The sequence below is a fragment of the Portunus trituberculatus genome, chromosome 25 (assembly GCF_017591435.1).
Source record: "Portunus trituberculatus isolate SZX2019 chromosome 25, ASM1759143v1, whole genome shotgun sequence".
Classification (NCBI taxonomy): Eukaryota; Metazoa; Arthropoda; class Malacostraca; order Decapoda; family Portunidae; genus Portunus; species Portunus trituberculatus.
The window spans coordinates 15695924-15716940 of record NC_059279.1 but is presented as its reverse complement, the minus strand read 5'-3'; the positions used below and the strand labels follow the sequence as shown (position 1 = coordinate 15716940).

Genomic DNA, 21017 nt, shown 5'->3' with positions numbered 1-21017 from the left:
AAGAGGGAAGTTTCTGTACACTTTTCAAATTCTGGATACCTCAGCATTATTCAATATTTTCCAAAATAAACAGGATAGAGGAGTGCAATGTTCTGTACGTTTACCTCACCAATAATCTTTTCAATATAACAGAACCTTTTTAATTATATTCTGAATCTCTCTCTCTCTCTCTCTCTCTCTCTCTCTCTCTCTCTCTCTCTCTATGTGCTGTACCTTTCCTCCCCACTCCTATCCTCCCTCTCTCACTCCCTCTCCCACTTCCACTCCCTAATTCTTTGTGGCTAGTGGGTTCCTTCCTTATGCAAAGCCCCGTGTTGTTTTCTCCTTCGTTAAGTGCAAATTGATTCCTCCTTTGTCCTTGGTGATGGACAAAGCACAGAGGACTTCCCCAGGGCACAGGTACAGGTGAACATGCCACTGTGTTCCGCCACGCCTCAGACACGCCCTTGCACACAGCCACGCCCTTACCGGTGGCTTCATGTGTGGATTGTTTATAGTGGTTTGTATGAAGGTTTCTCTCTCTTTTACTTCACGTGTATAGGGGACGTTATTAACCCCTTCAGTTCCATGACGCGTTTTCATATTCATTCTGCTTACTATTTGGTGATTTTATACAGCTTCAGGAACTTATGTGGGGATTAAAATGGTGAGGACTACGGCCATTAATGTTCTGACCTCCATACACCCTTCCTAATGTAAATGGAATCTAATCATACACAAAACTCAAGGTAGAAATGCGTCCCAGCACTGAAGGAGTTAATAGTTAAATATGAAGCAGTAATTCGTTATCGTATTTTCATCATGTTCAGTTTTCTTGCATTGTTCTTTCGTCTTATCCACTCTCTCTCTCTCTCTCTCTCTCTCTCTCTCTCTCTCTCTCTCTCTCTCTATCTATCTATCTATTTTTCTTACGTAAGAGGGGCAGCGGCCAGGGACAAAAAAAAAATCATGGAAAAAAAAAAAGAAAGGATCTACTGAGGTGCCAGTCCCCAAACACTCAGAAAGGATCGTCAAAAATTGTAAGGTTAAATGTCTTGAAACCTGAAAATTGCCCTATTCACTTTCCTCCAGATAATAAAATGGAAAATTAATGTCCTTGTCTTTATAACTTCCTTTCTATACCCAGTTACCTTTTATCCTTTTTAAACATAACATACACAGAGAATAAGATAACCGTGAATTGAGAAAAGAAGCTGTGGTCTCAACCCTTCAGTACTGGGACACATTTTTACCTTGAGATTTGAGCACGATCAGACCATTTTATTGACATTAGGAATTATCTATGGAGGTCAGAATATTAATACCTAGTCTTCACTATTTTAATCCCCACATAATTTTCTGAACCGTACAAAGTCACTAAATAATAACCAGAATTGAATATGAAAACGCGTTATGATACAGAAGGGGTTAAGCTAAAGATTATCAGTCATGGGTCATTTATCACAATTTTGCTCCGGGGGTGAAAACAGGAAGACTTCACCAACTGTACTATCACTGTCAGGCACTTGCACCTCCCTTGTCATCATTCAACATTGTCACTGTCAGGCGCACATACCTGCGTCACTTGAGTCACTCTGGCCGCACCTTCCTGGTTTCACGCAGTATCCCATTGCATCCATCACCGGTGCACCACAGAAAACGGATCGCCTCGAGCAACATAGCTAAGCCAGCTGCACTAAGTAGACCACAGAAAGCTATTACGAGCTTTCTAACAAGTTTCTTACACCGGCCTGATGGTCTAGGGGTATGATTCTCGCTTAGGGTGCGAGAGGTCCCGGGTTCAAATCCCGGTCAGGCCCACGAGATAATAATTTTTCTGGACACGATAACAGCTCAATATGAACAAGCATCTACTTACACCACGCAATGATCACAGGTAACATCACCAGTAACAAATTGAGTCTAGCTTTGTGCGTCTTTCTGGTAATGTTCTGTGACAAGATCAACTACGTATGTTTGGAAATGTAATCAGCATAACCTTATCATAATACACTTACTCCACAAACAATGCCTTAATACCTTCACACATCTATGTATGAACACTCCTTCAATAATCACGAGTTATCTTATCATATCACCTTAGTTTTTTTTCCTCTTTTATCTTATTTTCCTTATTACATTGGTATTTACGTTTTGTGTTCGACTACTGTCCTGTAGCCAGACAAGGGAAAAATGGATTAAAAAAAAAAAAATCATTACAAGAGATCCCACGGCCATCACCTAGGCGGGGGACCTTAGCCTGGCGTTATACAGTTAGATATTCGTAGTTGAAAAATCTCATCTTACCAATGTCTCACTCATAATCCTTTACACTTAGTCTTAACCTGTAAAAAATGGCATCACTTCAATTAACACCACGTACTCATCTCATTCATCTTAGGCAGAACAAATTCCAATCATTTCAGATCCCTTAATCAGAAGAAAGACATGAGTAGATAACACCATAACAATCCAAAACATGCGAATAGTTAAGCGAACGGTGGCACCGCACGTGTATCAGCAGCAATTCTTCCATTAGTGAACGAAGCAACAGGTGTTTCCATATTTCGTCCACCAGTGAATGGCAGGCACTACACGGAGTCTTGGCTCGTGTTTTCTTCGCTTCGCACCTCCTTGTTGTCAGAGCCATTCAGTAAAATATTCCCTCGTGGGCCTGACCGGGATTTGAACCCGGGACCTCTCGCACCCTAAGCGAGAATCATACCCCTAGACCATCAGGCCGGTGAAAACCTTCGTAAAATGATGGAATAAACTCTAAATAGGCCCATCTACCTATTAGTTATGTATTTTAGCCGGTAGGTATGCAGATCCCCAAACATTTATATTTGTATTTTGTTCAAAATTTTTTCTTATCGTTTACAACATAGCAAAGAAAAATAGGACTCTGAACTTTCACTTAGACTCAACAGTATTTAGTTTGTCCTTCAAACAAGCAGTTCTTCCTCACGTACAGAAAATGGAGCCAAGTATTGCAATGTCTTAGACAAGTCTTTTGCAATGCTTGATAGTCTGGTATCGCGCTCTCAATACCACGTTTTTCTTATCATAGATGCTTGGTGAGAGACGGATGGGGAAAGAATGGAGAAAGCTAACGAAAAACATAATACTCAAACATTATCTCACCACATAATAAATTTACCTTCAAAATGCTAATAGAAAAACAAATTAGTAAAGTAGTGATGCATATGGCTTGACTAAGGCGGACTTCACCATTATTACCAGAGTTGAAACCGGAAAAAAACGTGGGGAGCCCAGCGTAACTTGAAGTGAATGAAATGTGAGAGCGTAACTTACTTAATCCTTCACTGAAACACTCGACGATTACAGCATCAGAAGAAATGAATGACATTTTTATAAGTATCTACAAGAAATTAGGGGTTAAAAAGAAAATGCGTAATTTCTACGTAGGCGGCTGCAGGGAACAAGTATTGATGTCTAAAAGTGAGTAGTATTTAAAGAAAGATGTAGCATAACCAATAATTGCAGCAGCAGCAGGCTTCAACGAAATGGTGTAGCTAAAAATAGTATTTGTTTTTTTCCGCGGCCAATTCCAGTTTGCCGCCCTTCCCAGAAGTAATGCAATATAACAAGACCCATTACAGTCTTAGTATATATATATATATATATATATATATATATATATATATATATATATATATATATATATAATTTTTTTCCCCCAGACCAAATTAGCGTTTCTTTTTTCATTGAATAAAGACGCACCTAGACTATGTCATGCCTGTGTGTATCAAGAATAAGGGACTTGATCATAACATTAAAAGCTCGTGTATATTGACGAGGAGCCTTTTGAAAATGGTAAGGGAGCGCGGCATAAGTGTTTCAGAGTAGAGGCGAGCCAGGGCAGATTGGAACCACAAGTGATGAGCCCGTGTCTGTCTCGTCGCCCGATCAGCACCCCCCACCCCATTTGTACAATGAAAGACAAGGCAAAACACCCCTCCTCCCTCCACACACACTGCATCACCATCTATACAACGAAAACCACAGTAACACACGAGAGAGAGAGAGAGAGAGAGAGAGAGAGAGAGAGAGAGAGAGAGAGAGAGAGAGAGAGAGAGAGAGAGAATTTGTTGTAATCAATTTATTAAGCAAAGCGTCAATGCATCACAGTAAATATAACAAAGTACTAAGACATTAATACAGTCAGTAAAATAAAGTTACTCTGAGTTAAGTATTTTGAATCTTACTTGCAAACCAAACCAACATATTCACAGTGAATTAAAGACCCACAAAGTGTGGGTGGCGGACAAGTATAGTGTCTAAATGATCTAGTAATAACAAAAATTGACATATTTGAATGAGTGTCTGTCCCCTTGGCAACATATCACTAACTATGGGACAATGTATAGGCAAAGTATTTGAGAAAGGTGCGTTATAGAGTTGACACGTAGTGAAGTGTTGGTTCTCCTCCAGTTCCGCGACTTGCCACACAGGCCTATATCCCAACCTGATACGTGCAGACGCTACGTTGTGTCTACCAACCATTAGGCCCGTGAGACGATACTTCAAAGAGTATGTCCGCATGATGACATAGTGTTCGATAGACTCGCTGTCCATCCACTGGGAGTCCATCGCTTGCTCCACAAGAGAGAGAGAGAGAGAGAGAGAGAGAGAGAGAGAGAGAGAGCCATCAACGCTTATCGAGTTACAAAGCTTCGAAAAAATAAAGCGAAGCAGGAGATATTACCAATTCCTTCAAATGATATCCCTAAACAGAAACCAAAACAAAATACCAAGAATCTAAACATAATATAACATTTACCGATCATAGTACCAGCTCACTAGTCACCTCCCCTTAGCTCACATATCAAGACGCAGATGACTAATAGATCCGAAAAAGGGGGTTCGAGAATGCCACTTGAGGGTGAGAGTAAGGCAACACTGCGCGCCATTTGCTTAAAGTGTCGAGCGTCGCGAGATGCCTAATTGCTTATAGCGGGTCAGGCAAAAAACACGTTATTTCAAATGACTCTGTAACAGGTAGCTAAGCTTAAGGTTGCCATATATTAACTATCAAAATTCCGGACATCTTCACTAACACCTGATATAATATTGGAAAGCATGTAAATCAATGAAAAAAGCTCAATTTATTTATCTTTGCTGCAGTAACAAGGTCACAAGGCCACAAACAAACAAACAATGATCTAAACTGACGCCTATATCAACGCAAGTTAAAGAGAAAAGACTGGCGCGCAACGTGAGGCGAGTCATGCCACGAAGGGAAGGCTGGGAGCATCGATTCTATAAGACCATTATAAGAGACCATGGGCCTTCTTTTATTTATTTCACTCTTTATTGCCCTTCGCCAGCTCTTCCTTCTTACATTAAAAAAAAAAAAAAAAAAAAAAAACAGTATAAAGTGTACACAGCAATTTTTAAGGTTAATAGAGGATGTAATTGGTAAGAGCGTCATTCAAGGCGAAGCAGTCTGTCCGGGGCCTAGGGCCTAAACAGTGAACACCACCTGACAGTGACAGCCGCCGGCCGCCAAAGTTTCATCCACTCACTATATTTAGGCCACCTCAGGGCACAACTCAGTCCTGGCGAGACACCGCGGAGTGATAATGGTCTCGTCTTTGGGCATATAAATCACACACACACACACACACACACACACACACACACACACACACACACACACACACACACCCAGGCCCTGTAAAACTACAACTAGGTAAATACACAACGATAACAATGCTGCTCCTCCTGGTACTACTATTACACGGAGTGTAATACACTTCCATTCACCATTTCTTCCTCGTATCACTACGTTCTTATGTATTTCAGATGGGAAACAGCAGGAAATGTCCGGGAAACACTGAGAAGTGAACCTAACCAAACCTAACCGAAATGTTGATGAGTTGACACGGGGGAGAGACGGGGTTCGTTGGGGTGTGTTTTGGTCTGTGTCATGGTGGGCGCCGGGCGGTCTGAACGGGGATATACATAACCCTCGCCTTATTTAACACAGTAATGGGTTGTGTTTACCTATTTTGATAGTTGATTCTGACTTGCTTCACTCTTTGGGTCTGGAAACACAAGGGAGTGTAGGTATCATTGATGTATTGACCTGGTAGGAGGGCACCGGTGATGTGTCCCTGTGGCCCACAATTTACGTACGTAATTCATTTAAAAAATAGCGAGAAGAAAAAAGGCGTCCAGACTGGAATGCACTACAATTTTAGACGCAACAAGTACTTTAACTACTAACCAAAATATGAGAACGCTACCGAGTCTATTGTTTACACACCGAAGGCCAACGAACCACCTCCATTTTAAACTAACGGCCCACAAACACATCAAAATGTCGAGAAGGAAAGCATGTCCACACTACATCATAGTACACTTTCTGAATACGATTTTTTTTTTTTTTTTTTTTTTGCTTTTCAGCCAAGTAAAGAAAACAAAGATTCCTCGTCGTATAAAGATTTTTGTTTTCTATTTTAGTACCAGTACCGTTAAAATTTTTGAATTTGAAAATACGAATAGTTAGACTAAATTTCATGATATATTATTAATTGGGGGTCATGTTTTTCACATGCTTTAAGTCTTATTTCAAGCATCAAAACAATCCTAGACGTGCTAATTAAAAAAAGTTAAAATTATAGAATGCATAAAGTGTTATTTCAATGAGATAAAAAAAAACAGCTAGAGACGATCTTATAATGGATTATAACTTTACATTACTATCAATAAATAAAATACAAAAAATAATGCAAACTCCAATAATAAACGAGGAAAATCGTGATGTAGATCCGAAGTAGTTTTTTTGCACCTTTTCTCATCCCCTCCGTTTCCTCTTCCCTCTTCCCACATTCATCAACCACTCCTCCATCTCCACCATTTCCACCTAGTCCAACACAGCGAGCCCTTAAGACACCTGCAAACGCACGCATGCAAAACTCGAAAAGAGAGAAAAATAATATATAAATCACTTGGCTGCAGAGTGAAGGGGCGAGGTTGGCGGGAGTTGGCGGGTCGGGGCGCATGGGATGCTTTGGTGTGGTGGTGGTAGTGGTAGGTGGGTGTGTGTGTAGGTGTGGTGGTGGTGGTGGTGGTGTGTGTGTGTGTGTGTGTGTGTGTGTTCTCTCCTCTATCACTCCTGTTAATTTTTAAACTAAAGTAATCTAGAGCAGTGGTTCTTAACCTTTTTCAGTGCCCGTACCCCTTGATATCTCAGAAAAAATTTTCGTACCTCCTCCAATAAAAACACTATATAAACATGAAAAGGATTAGTGATAGTGTTTACAGCATTAACTTTAAAAAAAATTGAGACAATTATAGTAAGAGAAAATTAAAAAAAAAAAAAATACATGTTTTGCTTTCTCATGGTAAATATACGGTACCATTGCACTGGCTACCATATGTCTCGTACCCCTAGGTTTAAGGTTTCATAACCCTTGGTGGTACAGGTACCCCAGGTTAAGAACCACTGATCTAGAGCGAAACTAGACTAAAGCAGCTGCCACCCAGTAAACCCTTCCCCTTTCCTCTCTCCTATCATTTCAGCTTAGAGAAATATGACATTTATAAAGAGTTACTGGTGGAAGCTAAAATTCCAGACATTTCAAGATTGTCATCTTTCAAAATCCCCCACCACCCCGGACGCAAATTTCGACACGCGAATTCCAGACATGTCCAGGAAAATCCAGACGTATGGCAATCCAAGGTAAACTTGAAGGGAACCCGCTACCCGCGTTATGCCAACTAGACATCCAGCTACCCTCTACCCTCGCAGTAAATCGAGTACTGTGTGTCCGTGCCCTGACCCAGACTGTAAACAAATCTCGCCAGCACTCACCCACTCACCCCGCACTGCTAATCTGCTGGCCTTCACTGACTTTGCCGAAGTAATCTTCTCTACCTCACATCAACACTGTCACTTGGTGGGCTCACATGACGCCTCTGGGTTTGGTGCAGGTCGTTAGAGTTTGTGAAAAAAAAAAAAAAAAACAGGAAACGAGCAGTCAGTGAACTGCCGCCTCCACACCGCCATTTTCCAACTGAGGTAGTGAGAAGTTGAGAACGTTGCGTAATTGTTTATATATTGATGGGTCTATCTTGTACACTTTCACGTAAATATATCATAAAAATACTAACAATATTTCAGGATTCATTCTGTAAGGTGAAACAATCAAATCAAATACATCAAATACGCAATAAGGTATATACTGAATAACATAATGAGATACTTATTCCAGTTTTCTTTCATTTTTGTTTTTACAGTTGTTTTCATTTAATACGATAGTTAGTTTACATTGATAAAATGAAAATTGATATCCTACTTACAACTCTAAAAACCTGTTACAGTTTCAAATTATTTTCTAGATAGAACATTAATATTTTCTGATAATAGCTGAAACCAACGTAGGCTACACATTTTATTATCATTATTATTATTATTATTATTATTATTATTATTACTATTATTATTATCATTCGCTGGTTGTTGTTCATCGTCAGACCACAATAACTTGTTTTCCTCTCTCATGCAATTTTATCTCGTCGGCTACAAGGTACATGGTGCTGGATCATGGATGGCTAGAAGTTCAGAACTAGTCTATCTAGCACTATTAAGTTTAAATGAGATGCTGCTGCTTCTGCTCATGCTGCTCCTCGTCGGCATCACGCCCTCGATATTTCAGTGCAGCCTCTGCCACGGACTCAAGAATCTCCGCCATGGATTCCAAGCTTCGGCTGGAAGGAATGAATAAAAGAAAAAAATGACTATATAAATAGCTTCAGCAGGATAAAAAGAAATATAGCTACACTGATATTATCATTCAATACTGGATCAGCAGCTTATAAGAGCACATGCATGTACCTATTACAATATTTTGTCTTGAAGGATAATTCCTAATATCTCGCCGTAACCAAACCTATACGTAGCAATACGCAAACTTTCAATCCTAGAATAGCAACTTACGATCACGATATAGCTTTATATATATATATATATATATATATATATATATATATATATATATATATATATATATATATATTTTTTTTTTTTTTTTTTTTTACGGTGACTGAACCGAGCGGCACATTACTATACCTGGTGCGGGCAGAAGGTTCCAGATGGGACGTTCCTGAGGCCGAGGAATCCAGCAGACCTTTCCTGCCGTAGGAAGCGTAGGTGCCGCCGCCGACACTCCCGGGATAGGTGGCGTGACCGTAGTTTGACCCTTTGCCAAACAGATCAAAGAGAATGATGGCAGCCAGAATCAGAAGACCCAGCAAGCCCACTGTCTGCAGGTCCAATGTTCTCAGCGTGTTGGAGAGATCAAGGCCAAGAGTTCTCAGACTTCGTTCTATTTGATGGGAGGCGGCGGCCGCGGTGGCGATAGATGCTGGCATGATGGTGGCCGCGCGGAGGCGAAGAACGATGCGGAGCTATGCAGGAGATATACTGTGACTACGAGCGAGTTGTAGTGCCTTTTAAGAGCTCTCCAGAGGGAAAGTGTTTGAAGGGAAGCTCTTTTCCGGGCCTTTGATGTAGATGACTCAACTCACTCGGCTTCATACCAGCTAATTACCTGCCGCCCGTGTCATCCCTTACATTGTGCCGCCAGACACTATGGTGGAAGGCAAAGGAGGAAGCGACACATATGACTCCAAAGCGTGTCTTGGGCGAGCTGTCTACCATGTCTAGCATCAGACAGCAACAGCGTTTACTCAAGTTCTGTTGAAGAACGTTATGATAAAAAGTTTTGCGTGAATTTAAACTTTATATATATATATATATATATATATATATATATATATATATATATATATATATATATATATATATATATATATATATATATATATATATATATATATATATATATATATATATATATATATATATATATATATATATATATATATATATATATATAGATTTACATTATATAGAAATATAGTTCATGTTATTAATGCTCATTATGCACTTATCAAGATGCTCATTATTGTGCCGAATGCAATTTGTCACTTTCACTTTCGCTTTCAGTCTCAAGGCCTCACGTTCCTGCCGACATTCACTCTGCATTCCCAAAGTGAAAGGTGTCTCTAGTTAAGGATAAGTGGCTCAAACAATGCTTGTGAGGCGCTGTGAGACAGTGAGGATGCAAGGCACATGTGATGCAAGAATTACGGTATTCCTTCACCTCAATTATTACCAGCAAGGCTGTTATAATCTTATAACTTTCATTGGAATCATCAGCTTCCGCTTCTTATAGACTGCATAACTATATTTTTAATATATATGTTCTATTTCTCATTTGTTACACACACACACACACTAATGTATTAGTGTGTGTGTGTGTGTGTGTGTGTGTGACAAGAGGAGTAAAACACAAATCAAAAGTATAATCATGCTGTCTGTTTGTATAAGCTAATGGTGTATATATCCCTTAAAAAATAGTCTTGCAAGAGGACCACTTGAAAATTTTACCACAGGAACAATTATGACCACAGCAACAGTAGATGACAAAGATTTATGCCACAGTTACATGAGCAACACTTTGTGTACTATATAATGACTGGCTTGACCGAAATCACCCAGTGTGCCAGCAATTACCATACCAGCTGTTGCCTTATGACAGCTGCTGACAGCCAAGCTCACCTTGAGTAAGGTGCACCTGTAAATCTCAATCATTGTTTGAAAATAGGAAAAACAGACAAGGGTGGATCCCCAGCACAGCACAGATGAAATAAAGAATGGAAAAGCAAACAGAAGATAGCATGGCATGGTAGGACACACCAACTCTCACTTCTAGCACTCTCTTAACATATATTCAACACCAGGCAAAAGTTGCATTGCTGTTAGTTCAACAGTCTTTTCTCTTAGTAGTAATTTTCATTGTTCCAATCTGACAAATGTACACTATGAGAATGTGGAACTGCTTAATGTTCATACAAAGTTGTGGGCTGTTTATTTTTTCATTTTTTATTATTATTTCTGACACTCTTTTTGCCTATGAATGTTATACTTGACTATATCAAATACTCTCTCCATTTTCTAAGGATGTAAAATATAGCACATCTGAAAATAATCATAATATATTAAAATTCATTATATACCATAAAAATAGTAAAAATATATTTACAATAGATCAGCAATAGCATATTAAGATAAAGCAACATGAAGAACACATCCACATGATAAATCCATCAGCTGTGACAAGTACCTATCCTGCTCTTCCAAACTCTGGGCCTCTCATTCTCCTCACACCCTTTTCTCTCTTTAATATTGGAGGGAAAGCTTTCTTTTATATGCATCACCACTATGTACATTTATTCCTATATCACTAAGTACATGAAAGACAAAGTGGGTAAGTAGTTAAGTGCGAGGGAAGTAGCTGGAAGGCTGTGTGTTTGGTCCAGTGCTGCCTGAGCCCCTACCCTTCCCTCTTATGTCTCCAGTGGCTCCTCCTCTCCTCACCCCAGACACTCCAGCTCTTCTAGGCAGACTGTAACACAACAAAAAATCTGAATCATAATCAAGACTTGATGAGAAGTGATGTACATCCTTCCTATCAATGTTGCATAAGAGATATACCTCATTAATTATAAAAGCTGGAGAACACCTGCTGAAGGATCATGATGTAGATAGGAATTTTAAAGCTGAGTTGCAAAGGATGAGAGTAACAAAGATGCAATTGACAAGAATGAATTAATGACTCATACATATGTAGTGTTGACCACTGACACTTGGGAAATGGCAAAAAAATAAGAATAAGATGTCAAAATGTACTGTGTAAATAAGTAAATACTGAATGCAAAATACTAAAAGATTTAGAAAATATTTAATTCATAACAAAATTCTTCAAACTATACATCTGCCCATAGCAACAAACCACAACAATAAACTTACACATTATTGCTTGGTGCTTTTGAATCTGATTCCACAGTGGAGGGTTTACAAGCACTAGCTCTCAGCAAACCACGAACTCCAATACTTGCAGGTTTTGTTGGCTCCAAGTACTTGGGATCCAAACTCCCACTGCTGAAATTAGACATTAAGATTACTTCAAAGCACAAACTAGAAATGTCAGAATATTACCAAAGCTTTCTTAATTGTAAGATTAAGTGGACAAAACACTATAGCTACCACAGCTGTTAATAGGAAGGTATTACAGCATATGTGCACCCACACCCACACACACACACACACACACACACACACACACACACACACACACACCCCCATACCCCTCACCCCCGACACACACACCACACCACACCACACCACACCACACACACACACACACACACATTTTGTCATTCACCAAATTTAATAAAATGCATAACCTCAAATTTTCAGGATATGGGGAATTTCAAGTCTAAAACATGGAAAATATTTAGTTGAATGAATTAATTTCATTCTAAGCACTACTTTCCACTATTATAAGGTTACACAATTGAAATTTGAAGTGTGTGTATTTGGTAATTATTGTGTACTAATGTAAAATATTTCCTTTACTATTTCTAATTTCTGTGAAAAAGAAACTAACTTTTACATACTACTTTGAAAAACTCTCTAGTCCAGAAAATTGAAGAATTAATATATTTCACCATTAAAATTAACCTACTTTTCTTTATCAGTAGTTGGCATCTTGTCAGTGCCTAGCAGCAAGTCCTGTGAGGCCCGAGGACTGATCTCCTCAGGTATTGGGGGAATGGTGCCCAAGTGACGGATGGAGCTCTGGAAACAACACGGGTATTGTTCACATGTCCTGCTTTTCAACCGCCCGTCTATCAGTCTAGGTTATTATCCAAGTAATGGCATTTCTCATTGCTCTTACTGTACACCAAAGTTCTGATCAATGAAAACTTATAACTCATCATGAAATATCTGTAGACAAAACAATACACACTAGTACAAGACCTCTATAATTACAAAGACAGGTAGTAACACTCTGCACTGGAAAAGAACCTGAGCATACCAGTGTTGTGTGGGTGGAGCCTGCCGAGCCCCCGGCACCCATGACCTGAGCAAGAGGCGTCATGGACAATGGTGTGGAGTGGAACAGGAGGCTTGGCTGAGCTCCTGATGCTAACTGTGATCCCAGAGACTTGATATTGCTGGTGGTTGGCCGGTGGGAGGAGAGGTAAGCTTCAGTGAGGGGTGCCCGCTTGGTGACGACTCCTGCTGTCTCCATCTCGTTGAGTTGTTTGTTTAGCCATGAGATCACTGCAGCAAGGAGGAGGAGTTAAGATCAAAGATATGTTATGATGACCTATGTCATGTACGGAGTTGTGACAATGCTACATGGTGTATTTTTTTCCTTTATTGGAGATGAAATCAATGTCTTTCTTCATATTCAAGCAAAGTCAACAGTAATATAGCAAAGATGAAGTAGACAATATCCTTAGTTTTAATATTCCAGGCAAGACAAAGGAATGGGTTCAAGCATGATAAAGTTAAATTAGAAAAAGGAAATAAAAAAGTTGGTTTCCATACAGATAGTAGATAGCAAGAATAGACTCAGTCATTGGTTGTTTGTGCAATCAATGGGCAGCTTTAAAACATTATACAAATTAATGTATAAGAATAAAGGATGAACAAAGCTGTTACAAAGAAAACTATCATTTGTAGATCTGGCAATTTCTTGCAGCTTTCCTTACATTCTTATTGGAAAACTAAGGCATATTACATTAAACTTTTTGTATAATCCGACTATGGTACAAATGTACTTCACCATTTTCATTAGTTTGAAGAGTTTTTTCCTGTTCTTGTAACTTTTCAGTGGAGTCTTGCAGCCTCCTCTGGAGCTCATCTCTTTCTACTGTGAGTTCAGAGAGCTTGGCAGTCGCTGCCTGTAGCTGCTCACTCATTTGGGATAACCTTGAATCCTTCTCTGCCAGTACCTTCTCCTGTTCCATCAGTGCTGTTCCTCGGACTTTGCTCTGGGCCAACAAGGGTAAAATATTTAAATCTAAACATATACAGATGTTTCAACCTGATCTATCTACAGAAGAGGAAGAAAAATTAGTCTCTTACAGCACTAATAAAATATGGCAATGTATAATTATTTCATAGCTCTATCATCAAATATTTAAGCTTCACCTACGGCCAAATAACAGTTAAAAGCATAGAATTGTTTCCACAGTAGCTCTCTTGGTAAGGATTTAAATGGAAAAAGAGCAGATTGAGCTTAAGTAAAATATGATAATACATACTTGTGCCACTGGAAATGACGACAACTACATTATTATTACCAATAAAAAATAATATCTAGGAATGAAGATTTTTGTGCTTTCTTACTGCCATGTGTTCCTCCTTGACTCTCTTCTGCAATTTCTTGATAATCTCCAGACTCTTCTGCAGCTCAGTGTAAATAAGTTGGATGGAATTTTCTCGCTTCAGTAATTTTTGGCGGCGTTCCTCAAGAGTTACTTCAAGGGCAGCCTGGCAGAGAAATGTAGACACTCTTGTTACTCTTTACATATACACCAGCAAATGATCAAACAGTAAATTGGGGTAAAATACTGATGAAGATGGTGATGATGACCCAACTTCCTACCTTCTGCTGCTGTATTGTCTCCATCATCTGCTGTGTGTGGGCCAGGCTTGTCTCTCGGCTCCTCAGCTCCCCCTCGACATGCGACGCCCGAGACTCCAACTCCCGAACTAATATTTTGACAAAGGGTGCAATGTTAACTCTTTGAATGCTTTGTGTTCTCTTTACACTTAATATATTGTGGTATAAGTTAGAAGTATTCACACATATCTATTTGGTGCTGCAGGCCAGTGAGCACCTTGATAATCCTGTTTTGAAGGAAAAAAGGAAAAGCTGAAATTCCTGTCAAGAACTGCAAATACTTCACTGTTCTGCAGCCACTAGGTCTCCTTCCATTATGTAGTTCTCAGCTTTCAATCAACACACTCAGTCATGAACACTGACAGAACAGTTAGAAGGTTAACTTACTTTTATTACTTTTGGAGTGATTATCCTGGTCAATGCGAGTATTTTGTTTCTTGATGTGGGAAAGCTCTAGGCGACATCTCTCCAGGTCCCCTTCAGCACTCTGTAATCTTGCTCGTAGTTCCCTGTAAAGTGCAGTATAAAATGATGCATTTAATCTTGACATATTAAATTATGTTCCTAATCATCTCTTTCATGTTATATACATGCTGAATACAGGATGAGGCAAATCAAATGCCCGAGTTTTGATAGGCTATTAGGAAAAGTAAAACAATACTTACAGAATTATTTGTTGTTTTATTTGAATCAGTATACAATGCCGTTTGTGTGATCACTTTTTGAAGATGGCATCGGGAAGATGGTGGCCATCTGTAGCGATGCACTGTTGAAGGCGATGTCTGAAGTTTTCGGCTGCTCTTTGGCACATCTCAAGGGGTATTGCAGCGATTTCCTCCTGAATTCACATCTTCAATTCTTCCAAATTGTGTGGCCGACTTCTGAACACTTTCTCCTTGAGATATTCCCACAGGAAAAAGTCGCAAATGCTCAAATCAGATGAGTGTGGGGACCACTCAACATCACCCCTCTGAGAGACGAGGCATGCCGGGAACATCTGTCGCAATTTGACCATTGCAACTTGAGCAGTGTGGGCTGTTGCTCCATCTTGTTGGAACCAGATGTCTCCCAGATTTGTTTCCTCACTTAATTCTTCCAATTTCGGTTCAAAAAACTCTTCCAACATCGCAAGATAACGTTGAGAGTTGACGGTGACAGATCTTCCATCCTCCTCAAAGAAATAAGGTCCAATTACCATAAATTTGGAAACTGCACACCAAACAGTAAATTTAGGGGAATGGAGCGGTGAAATCGGCCACACAATTTGGAAAAATTGAAGATGTGAATTCGGGAGGAAATCGCTGCAATACCCCTTGAGATGTGCCAAAGAGCAGCCAAAAACTTCAGACATCGCCTTCAACAGTGCATCGCTATACAGATGGCCACCATCTCCCTGATGCCATCTTCAAAAAGTGATCACACAAACGGCATTGTATATTGATTCGAATAAAACAACAAATAATTCTGTAAGTATTATTTTACTTTTCCTAATCGCCTATCAAAACTCGGGCATTTGATTTGCCCCACCCTGTACAAGGCAGACATCTACCATAAAAGGGATAAATGAAACATGATGCCATATCTTATCTCATTGTGTAAATAGAAATGCAGAGAAAGGAATTTCATAACCCCTTGGTTTATCCCTGTCAGTCAGTTTTCACACTGTCCTGGGTACATACACAAAATACTAAGCCATAATGCTTGCAGCCAAGCAATTGTTCAGTGATAAAAAATATAAGTCTTATACTAGTTGAAGTTATCAGTAAACACACTTAAAACACATGGTGTAGGATGAGAGTACATGTATATGAAGATTAACTTCCTACAGAATTGATGTTTTTTATTTCCTTCACATGAAGCAACTAAGAAAAGTTTTAAAAAACCACAAACTCCAAGGAAGCAGAAATATATATTTTTTCCTTTACCTTGCACTGCTTTCTGAACGGTGCTTTTTCTCAGAAAGGTCACTGTTTTGTGAGGTGAGTGAGGAGACCTTGGCCTGCAGGTGTTCAATGTGCTGGTTCAGTCTACCCTCCAGCTCTCTCCGTTCACGATCCGCCTTCCTGTCTGCATCACTCTGCATCTGTGGGCAGATACAGTTGTGCTCTGAAGTCAAGTAACACATCAATAACATCTCTACAGTTTACTATTTTCCTTCAAATTTTAAATCTCTTGATTCTTAAAGGACTTATCAATTGTGATGTCTCACAAGAAGACTGCTAGCTGTGTGTCTACAGCATACATTTGTGTGTGTCCATGTTGTGTGTGTGCATGTGCCATGTATGTAGAACCTATTCACATAATACATTATACAGATGATATCACCTGTTAGTGGTGAATGGCAAGCAAATTTGGAATAATAATAAAAAAAAAAAAAAAAAAAAAAAAAAAATCTCTTGGTTAACTCAGATTGGCCTTCTCCCCAATTAGTCTGACTCATGCAAAGGCTACTGTATATCAAAGAATTCCATAACTATTTATCTATTTTTGTAGAATCAATCACAACATAGAGGACATTCACTGACTCTCAGCATCCTGTCCTTCTCCTGGTTGATCAGCTGTGCCTGCTTCTCTGACGACACTGCTGCCTGGTGACTCAGCTCAGCACGCACCTGCTCCAACTCCCTTGACGACTTACTCAGGAGTTCATGGGCTTGTCGCACTTCCTGCCGGAGCTGATGTTCATTTTCTGCCGCTTCTCTTTCTTTTGCTGTCACCTTAGCCTGAGTGTTTGGGAGATATATGACAACACAGCTGTAAACAAGGCATCTATGTGTGTGTGGACAGAATATTATATGCATTATAAGTACTATAATACTATTATAAGCATTGTACCAGAATACATATCACAGGGTATAGAATGGCTTAGGATAAAAGAACAAGACAAGGTTTGGATAAAGACTAGAAAGTTAACTCCTGATGATCTTTGCCATAAGTGGAGTTATTGGCTGCTCAACATGGGAGATAATTGCACTCTTGGATGCAATAATTTGCTGCTCTTTTCACTGATAGAAAGATTACCTTCAAGACTTTACAACAATCTGCTAGGTAGGTCAGTTTGAGTTGCGTAGATGCTGGTGTAAGTGTCAGGGCCAGATGACACAGGTGCTTGAAAATGTTCACCTCTGTCACCTCAAGAGTTGCTCCACCACCTCCATCCTCAGAGTAGCGCAGTACAAGCAAAAACCTGCATCAACCAATGTAAGCAATAATAAGCTAGTATAACAAAGAATGGACTGACAACAATGCCAACACAAACAAAAATATTAGATGCACAAGTAAACTGTAAATCACAAATGACTGATATTGCTTTTAAGTGTTCATAAATTGCAAATATAAAAATCTAAGTCAACTATGGATTTTGCCTTTTCTTAAATGCATTTTCCAACAATTTTATGGCAACTTCTTGAATTCTTATATTTAAAGACAAGTTATTATACAGAACTTTTCAAAATTCACAGATTTAACATTAAAAAGTCAAATTTACCTGCATATTGGAAAAGCTAAGAAATTTTGTTTAATAATCACATTCCTTATCCTTATCATCTTTTACAACACACAGCAGCTGGGTATTGGAAATAAGGCACACAGTCCATATAAGCTGACATTAAATTAATATCCAATAATATGAAGAGACAAAAATGACTGAAGAATTTATCCTCACCTGGGAGACTCCTTGCTTGATTCCTGAATGCATGAGCTCACTAACTCAACAAACTTGTGAGGAAAAGCACTAAAGTCAACAAGCAGGCCCTGTCGCTGTCTCAAGGTGTGGTAGTCCTCCTCCCGCACTAAACATGATAGCAGTACAAAAGGGTCCTGCTCATCTGTCAGCCGCACAAGAAGCTCCTGGGGTACACAAATCACAGAAATAAAGTAAAAGTGGAAGCCAGCGTATGAAGTTTGAACTAAATAATGATGATGATAATAATGATAATAACAGGAAAGAAACGATCAGCGAGTCTAACATGAGTGAATTGTGGAGCACTGGAGGAAATTGAACATGTGTGATAGTTGTGGACTTGCATGATCAACTTTCAAACTTGTACAATGCAGACACATTCCATTCACAAAAGCTCTGGATAGGTTATTGAATTGCAGATCAAGGAGCCTGCCAGTACCTTTGCTGGAGTGGAAGGTTTAAGACGCAGCTCCACCAGTAGCTTGAGGGAGCGCTGGGTAGCCGAGGCCACTGCAGTCCCAGCCTCCACCACCTGCATCACCACCTCTTGCTCCAGCAGGATGTCCCCGCCTCCACTGCTCTTGATGGACTCCATCAACACTCCCATTACTTGCCATCAGATACCTCATGAAATACTGTTCATAGGATACAAGAATATAATGTAGATTAAAATACACCTCGATGAAAAAGTTAAGATAATGGTATCAGATGTGAAGGTTTGTCTACAGTACATGGTGAGTGAGTTTCTTCCTTAAAATCAAGCTAGATGCAATGCAAGTAAACACATCAAATTTTGAATACAATTAACTTCTTGATGGATTAAATAATGTCATAGATGCATGCCAGCTACCTAGTCATGCCAAATTTTACTGATACTATTTGTAAAGCATTTCATAATTACAGATATTGAATGAGTTTTGAATTGATATAATAATAAAAAAAAAAATCAAAATTCTCATGAAATGGTAAACTAGGGTTTCCCAACTGGTGGGTTGCGACCCCCTGGAGGTTGCAAAGCCTAAGCAAGGGCCACGGGGGTTGCAAACGTGCATGAAGTTCCTTGGGATAATGTTGATTTTAACTCAATTAGTTTTTGTGCTCGTAAATATATACGTATTGTTTTTGCTTCAAGAGAGAGAGAGAGAGAGAGAAACACAGTGGTCTAATGTCCTTTGATGACACTGTATAATTTTTCCTTTCTTTCTCTTTAACAAAAATCAAGTGCAAATCAAACTGCTAATAGAAGGGAGGTCACGTGGGTATCAAACTTTTGGATAAGGTACGCGAGTGCAAAAACGTTGGAAACCACTGCTGTAAACAGTTATGGGCACTTCCAACTCAAATCTTCTGCCATATACACACACACACACACACACGACCAGCCTGGTCCCAGGCGTGGGCGCCGCGTCCTGGGACACTTTACTCACAATAAAGTTCGTGTAGCATCACTGAAGTGTCCACCAATACCAACAATCATGCAATATGGAGCGTGAATTGGTGTGAAATAAGAAACAGTAAGTACTGTGGTAGGACCACTGTGACTGACCACACTCAACGGTAAGTCACTACTTATGGAAATACCCCCTGTGTCTTTCCTGTTCACCTTACATGGCATTCATATATAACTCTAGCTCTCTTAGACATCACAATGTTACTACAAGCAGAATTAATTTACCTTTGGATGGGGCACGGCAGTGTTTAGCCACTAAAAATACATGAAGTCAAGCTGTGGCGGTTTGTATATTGTCGGGGCGCGCACTGACAGATTGAGTTGCCACTTCTCACTAGCTTTTTTTCTGTCTTGACCCGTTGCAAATATTGCAAGTCGCAAAAAATATGAGCAAAAAGGTAGCTGAATTATGTATATATATATATATATATATATATATATATATATATATATATATATATATATATATATATATATATGTGTGTGTGTGTGTGTGTGTGTGTGTATATATATATATATATATATATATATATATATATATATATATATATATATATATATATATATATATATATATATATATATATATATATATATATATATATATATATATATATATATATATATATATATATATATATATATATTTATTTATTTATTTATGCGAGAGAAGACTACCAAGGGCAACAAAATGTAAAAAAAAAAAAAAAAAAACTGCAATTCCCTAAAAGGTACAAAAAGAGTAATCCAAAAGCCAAGGACAAATGTCTTGACACCTCTCTTAAAAGAAGCAAAGTCGTAGGAAGGTGGAATTACAGAAGCATGCAGGGAGTTCCAGAGTGTACCAGTGAAAGGTATGAACGATTGAGAATACTGGTTAACTCTTGTACTAGAGGGTTGGACAGAATAAGGATGAGAGAAAAAATAAAGCCTTGTGCAGAGAGAGAGAGAGAGAGAGAGAGAGAGAGCGAGCTAATTAATGATATTGATAAAAAAAAAAATAAATAAGACTCCATTCTTAAGTATATATTTTTTATTTACATGTGAAACAGCTGCAGTGGCAAGGAAGACAGTTACACCATGTCCTCTTCCCAAAAAGTAGGTTAAACCAATAACTGATACTTCAAAATCTGCAGATCATACTTATCTGTCTTCCAGAAAAAAAAAAAGGAAAAAAAGTCATTTGAGATTCACTAATCAGTTATCTTTGGTTCAAAGACTATTCAATCAGAAGTATGATACATACATACAGACCCACAGTTAAGACTTGATAAGAGAGAAGACAAAACTGATCAAAAAAAAAAAAAAAAAAAAAAAAAAAAAAAAACAT

General features: G+C 38.9%; 2 protein-coding genes and 2 non-coding genes across 4 annotated transcripts; 1 reads left to right on the top strand and 3 right to left on the bottom strand.

Moving 5' to 3' along the window:
* Positions 1–1727: 1727 nt before the first annotated feature.
* On the top strand, positions 1728–1799 carry Trnap-agg. The gene has a single exon. It is a non-coding gene; the product is annotated as a tRNA-Pro (tRNA).
* Positions 1800–2649: 850 nt separating this feature from the next.
* On the bottom strand, positions 2650–2721 carry Trnap-agg. The gene has a single exon. It is a non-coding gene; the product is annotated as a tRNA-Pro (tRNA).
* A 5324-nt stretch (positions 2722–8045) lies between these two features.
* On the bottom strand, positions 8046–9707 carry LOC123508752. Its single transcript, XM_045262635.1, has 2 exons — positions 9080–9707; positions 8046–8718 (listed from the first exon to the last, which is right to left on the bottom strand). Exons 1-2 carry the CDS (start codon positions 9379–9381, stop codon positions 8601–8603), a joined length of 420 nt encoding a protein of 139 aa, XP_045118570.1. The 5' UTR covers positions 9382–9707; the 3' UTR covers positions 8046–8600.
* A 1224-nt stretch (positions 9708–10931) lies between these two features.
* Positions 10932–20046, bottom strand: LOC123508844 (spindle assembly abnormal protein 6 homolog). Its single transcript, XM_045262790.1, has 14 exons — positions 19913–20046; positions 18677–18872; positions 18220–18404; positions 17577–17742; positions 17081–17278; positions 16481–16638; positions 14943–15064; positions 14538–14644; positions 14279–14422; positions 13713–13920; positions 12957–13204; positions 12603–12715; positions 11885–12016; positions 10932–11480 (listed from the first exon to the last, which is right to left on the bottom strand). Exons 2-14 carry the CDS (start codon positions 18842–18844, stop codon positions 11351–11353), a joined length of 2079 nt encoding a protein of 692 aa, XP_045118725.1. The 5' UTR covers positions 18845–18872; positions 19913–20046; the 3' UTR covers positions 10932–11350.
* Positions 20047–21017: the final 971 nt, after the last annotated feature.

Coding starts and splice junctions, on each gene's coding strand:
- LOC123508752 (XM_045262635.1), bottom strand. CDS start 9,381: ATGCCAGCATCTATCGCCACCGCGGCCGCCGCCTCCCATCAAATAGAA. Junction 8,719..9,079: donor GAACCTTCTGCCCGCACCAG/GTATAGTAATGT, acceptor CATTCCTTCCAG/CCGAAGCTTGGAATCCATGG.
- LOC123508844 (XM_045262790.1), bottom strand. CDS start 18,844: ATGGGAGTGTTGATGGAGTCCATCAAGAGCAGTGGAGGCGGGGACATC. Junction 15,065..16,480: donor CGTTCAGAAAGCAGTGCAAG/GTAAAGGAAAAA, acceptor TGCACTTTACAG/GGAACTACGAGCAAGATTAC. Junction 13,205..13,712: donor TCTTCAAACTAATGAAAATG/GTGAAGTACATT, acceptor TCCTTGCTGCAG/TGATCTCATGGCTAAACAAA.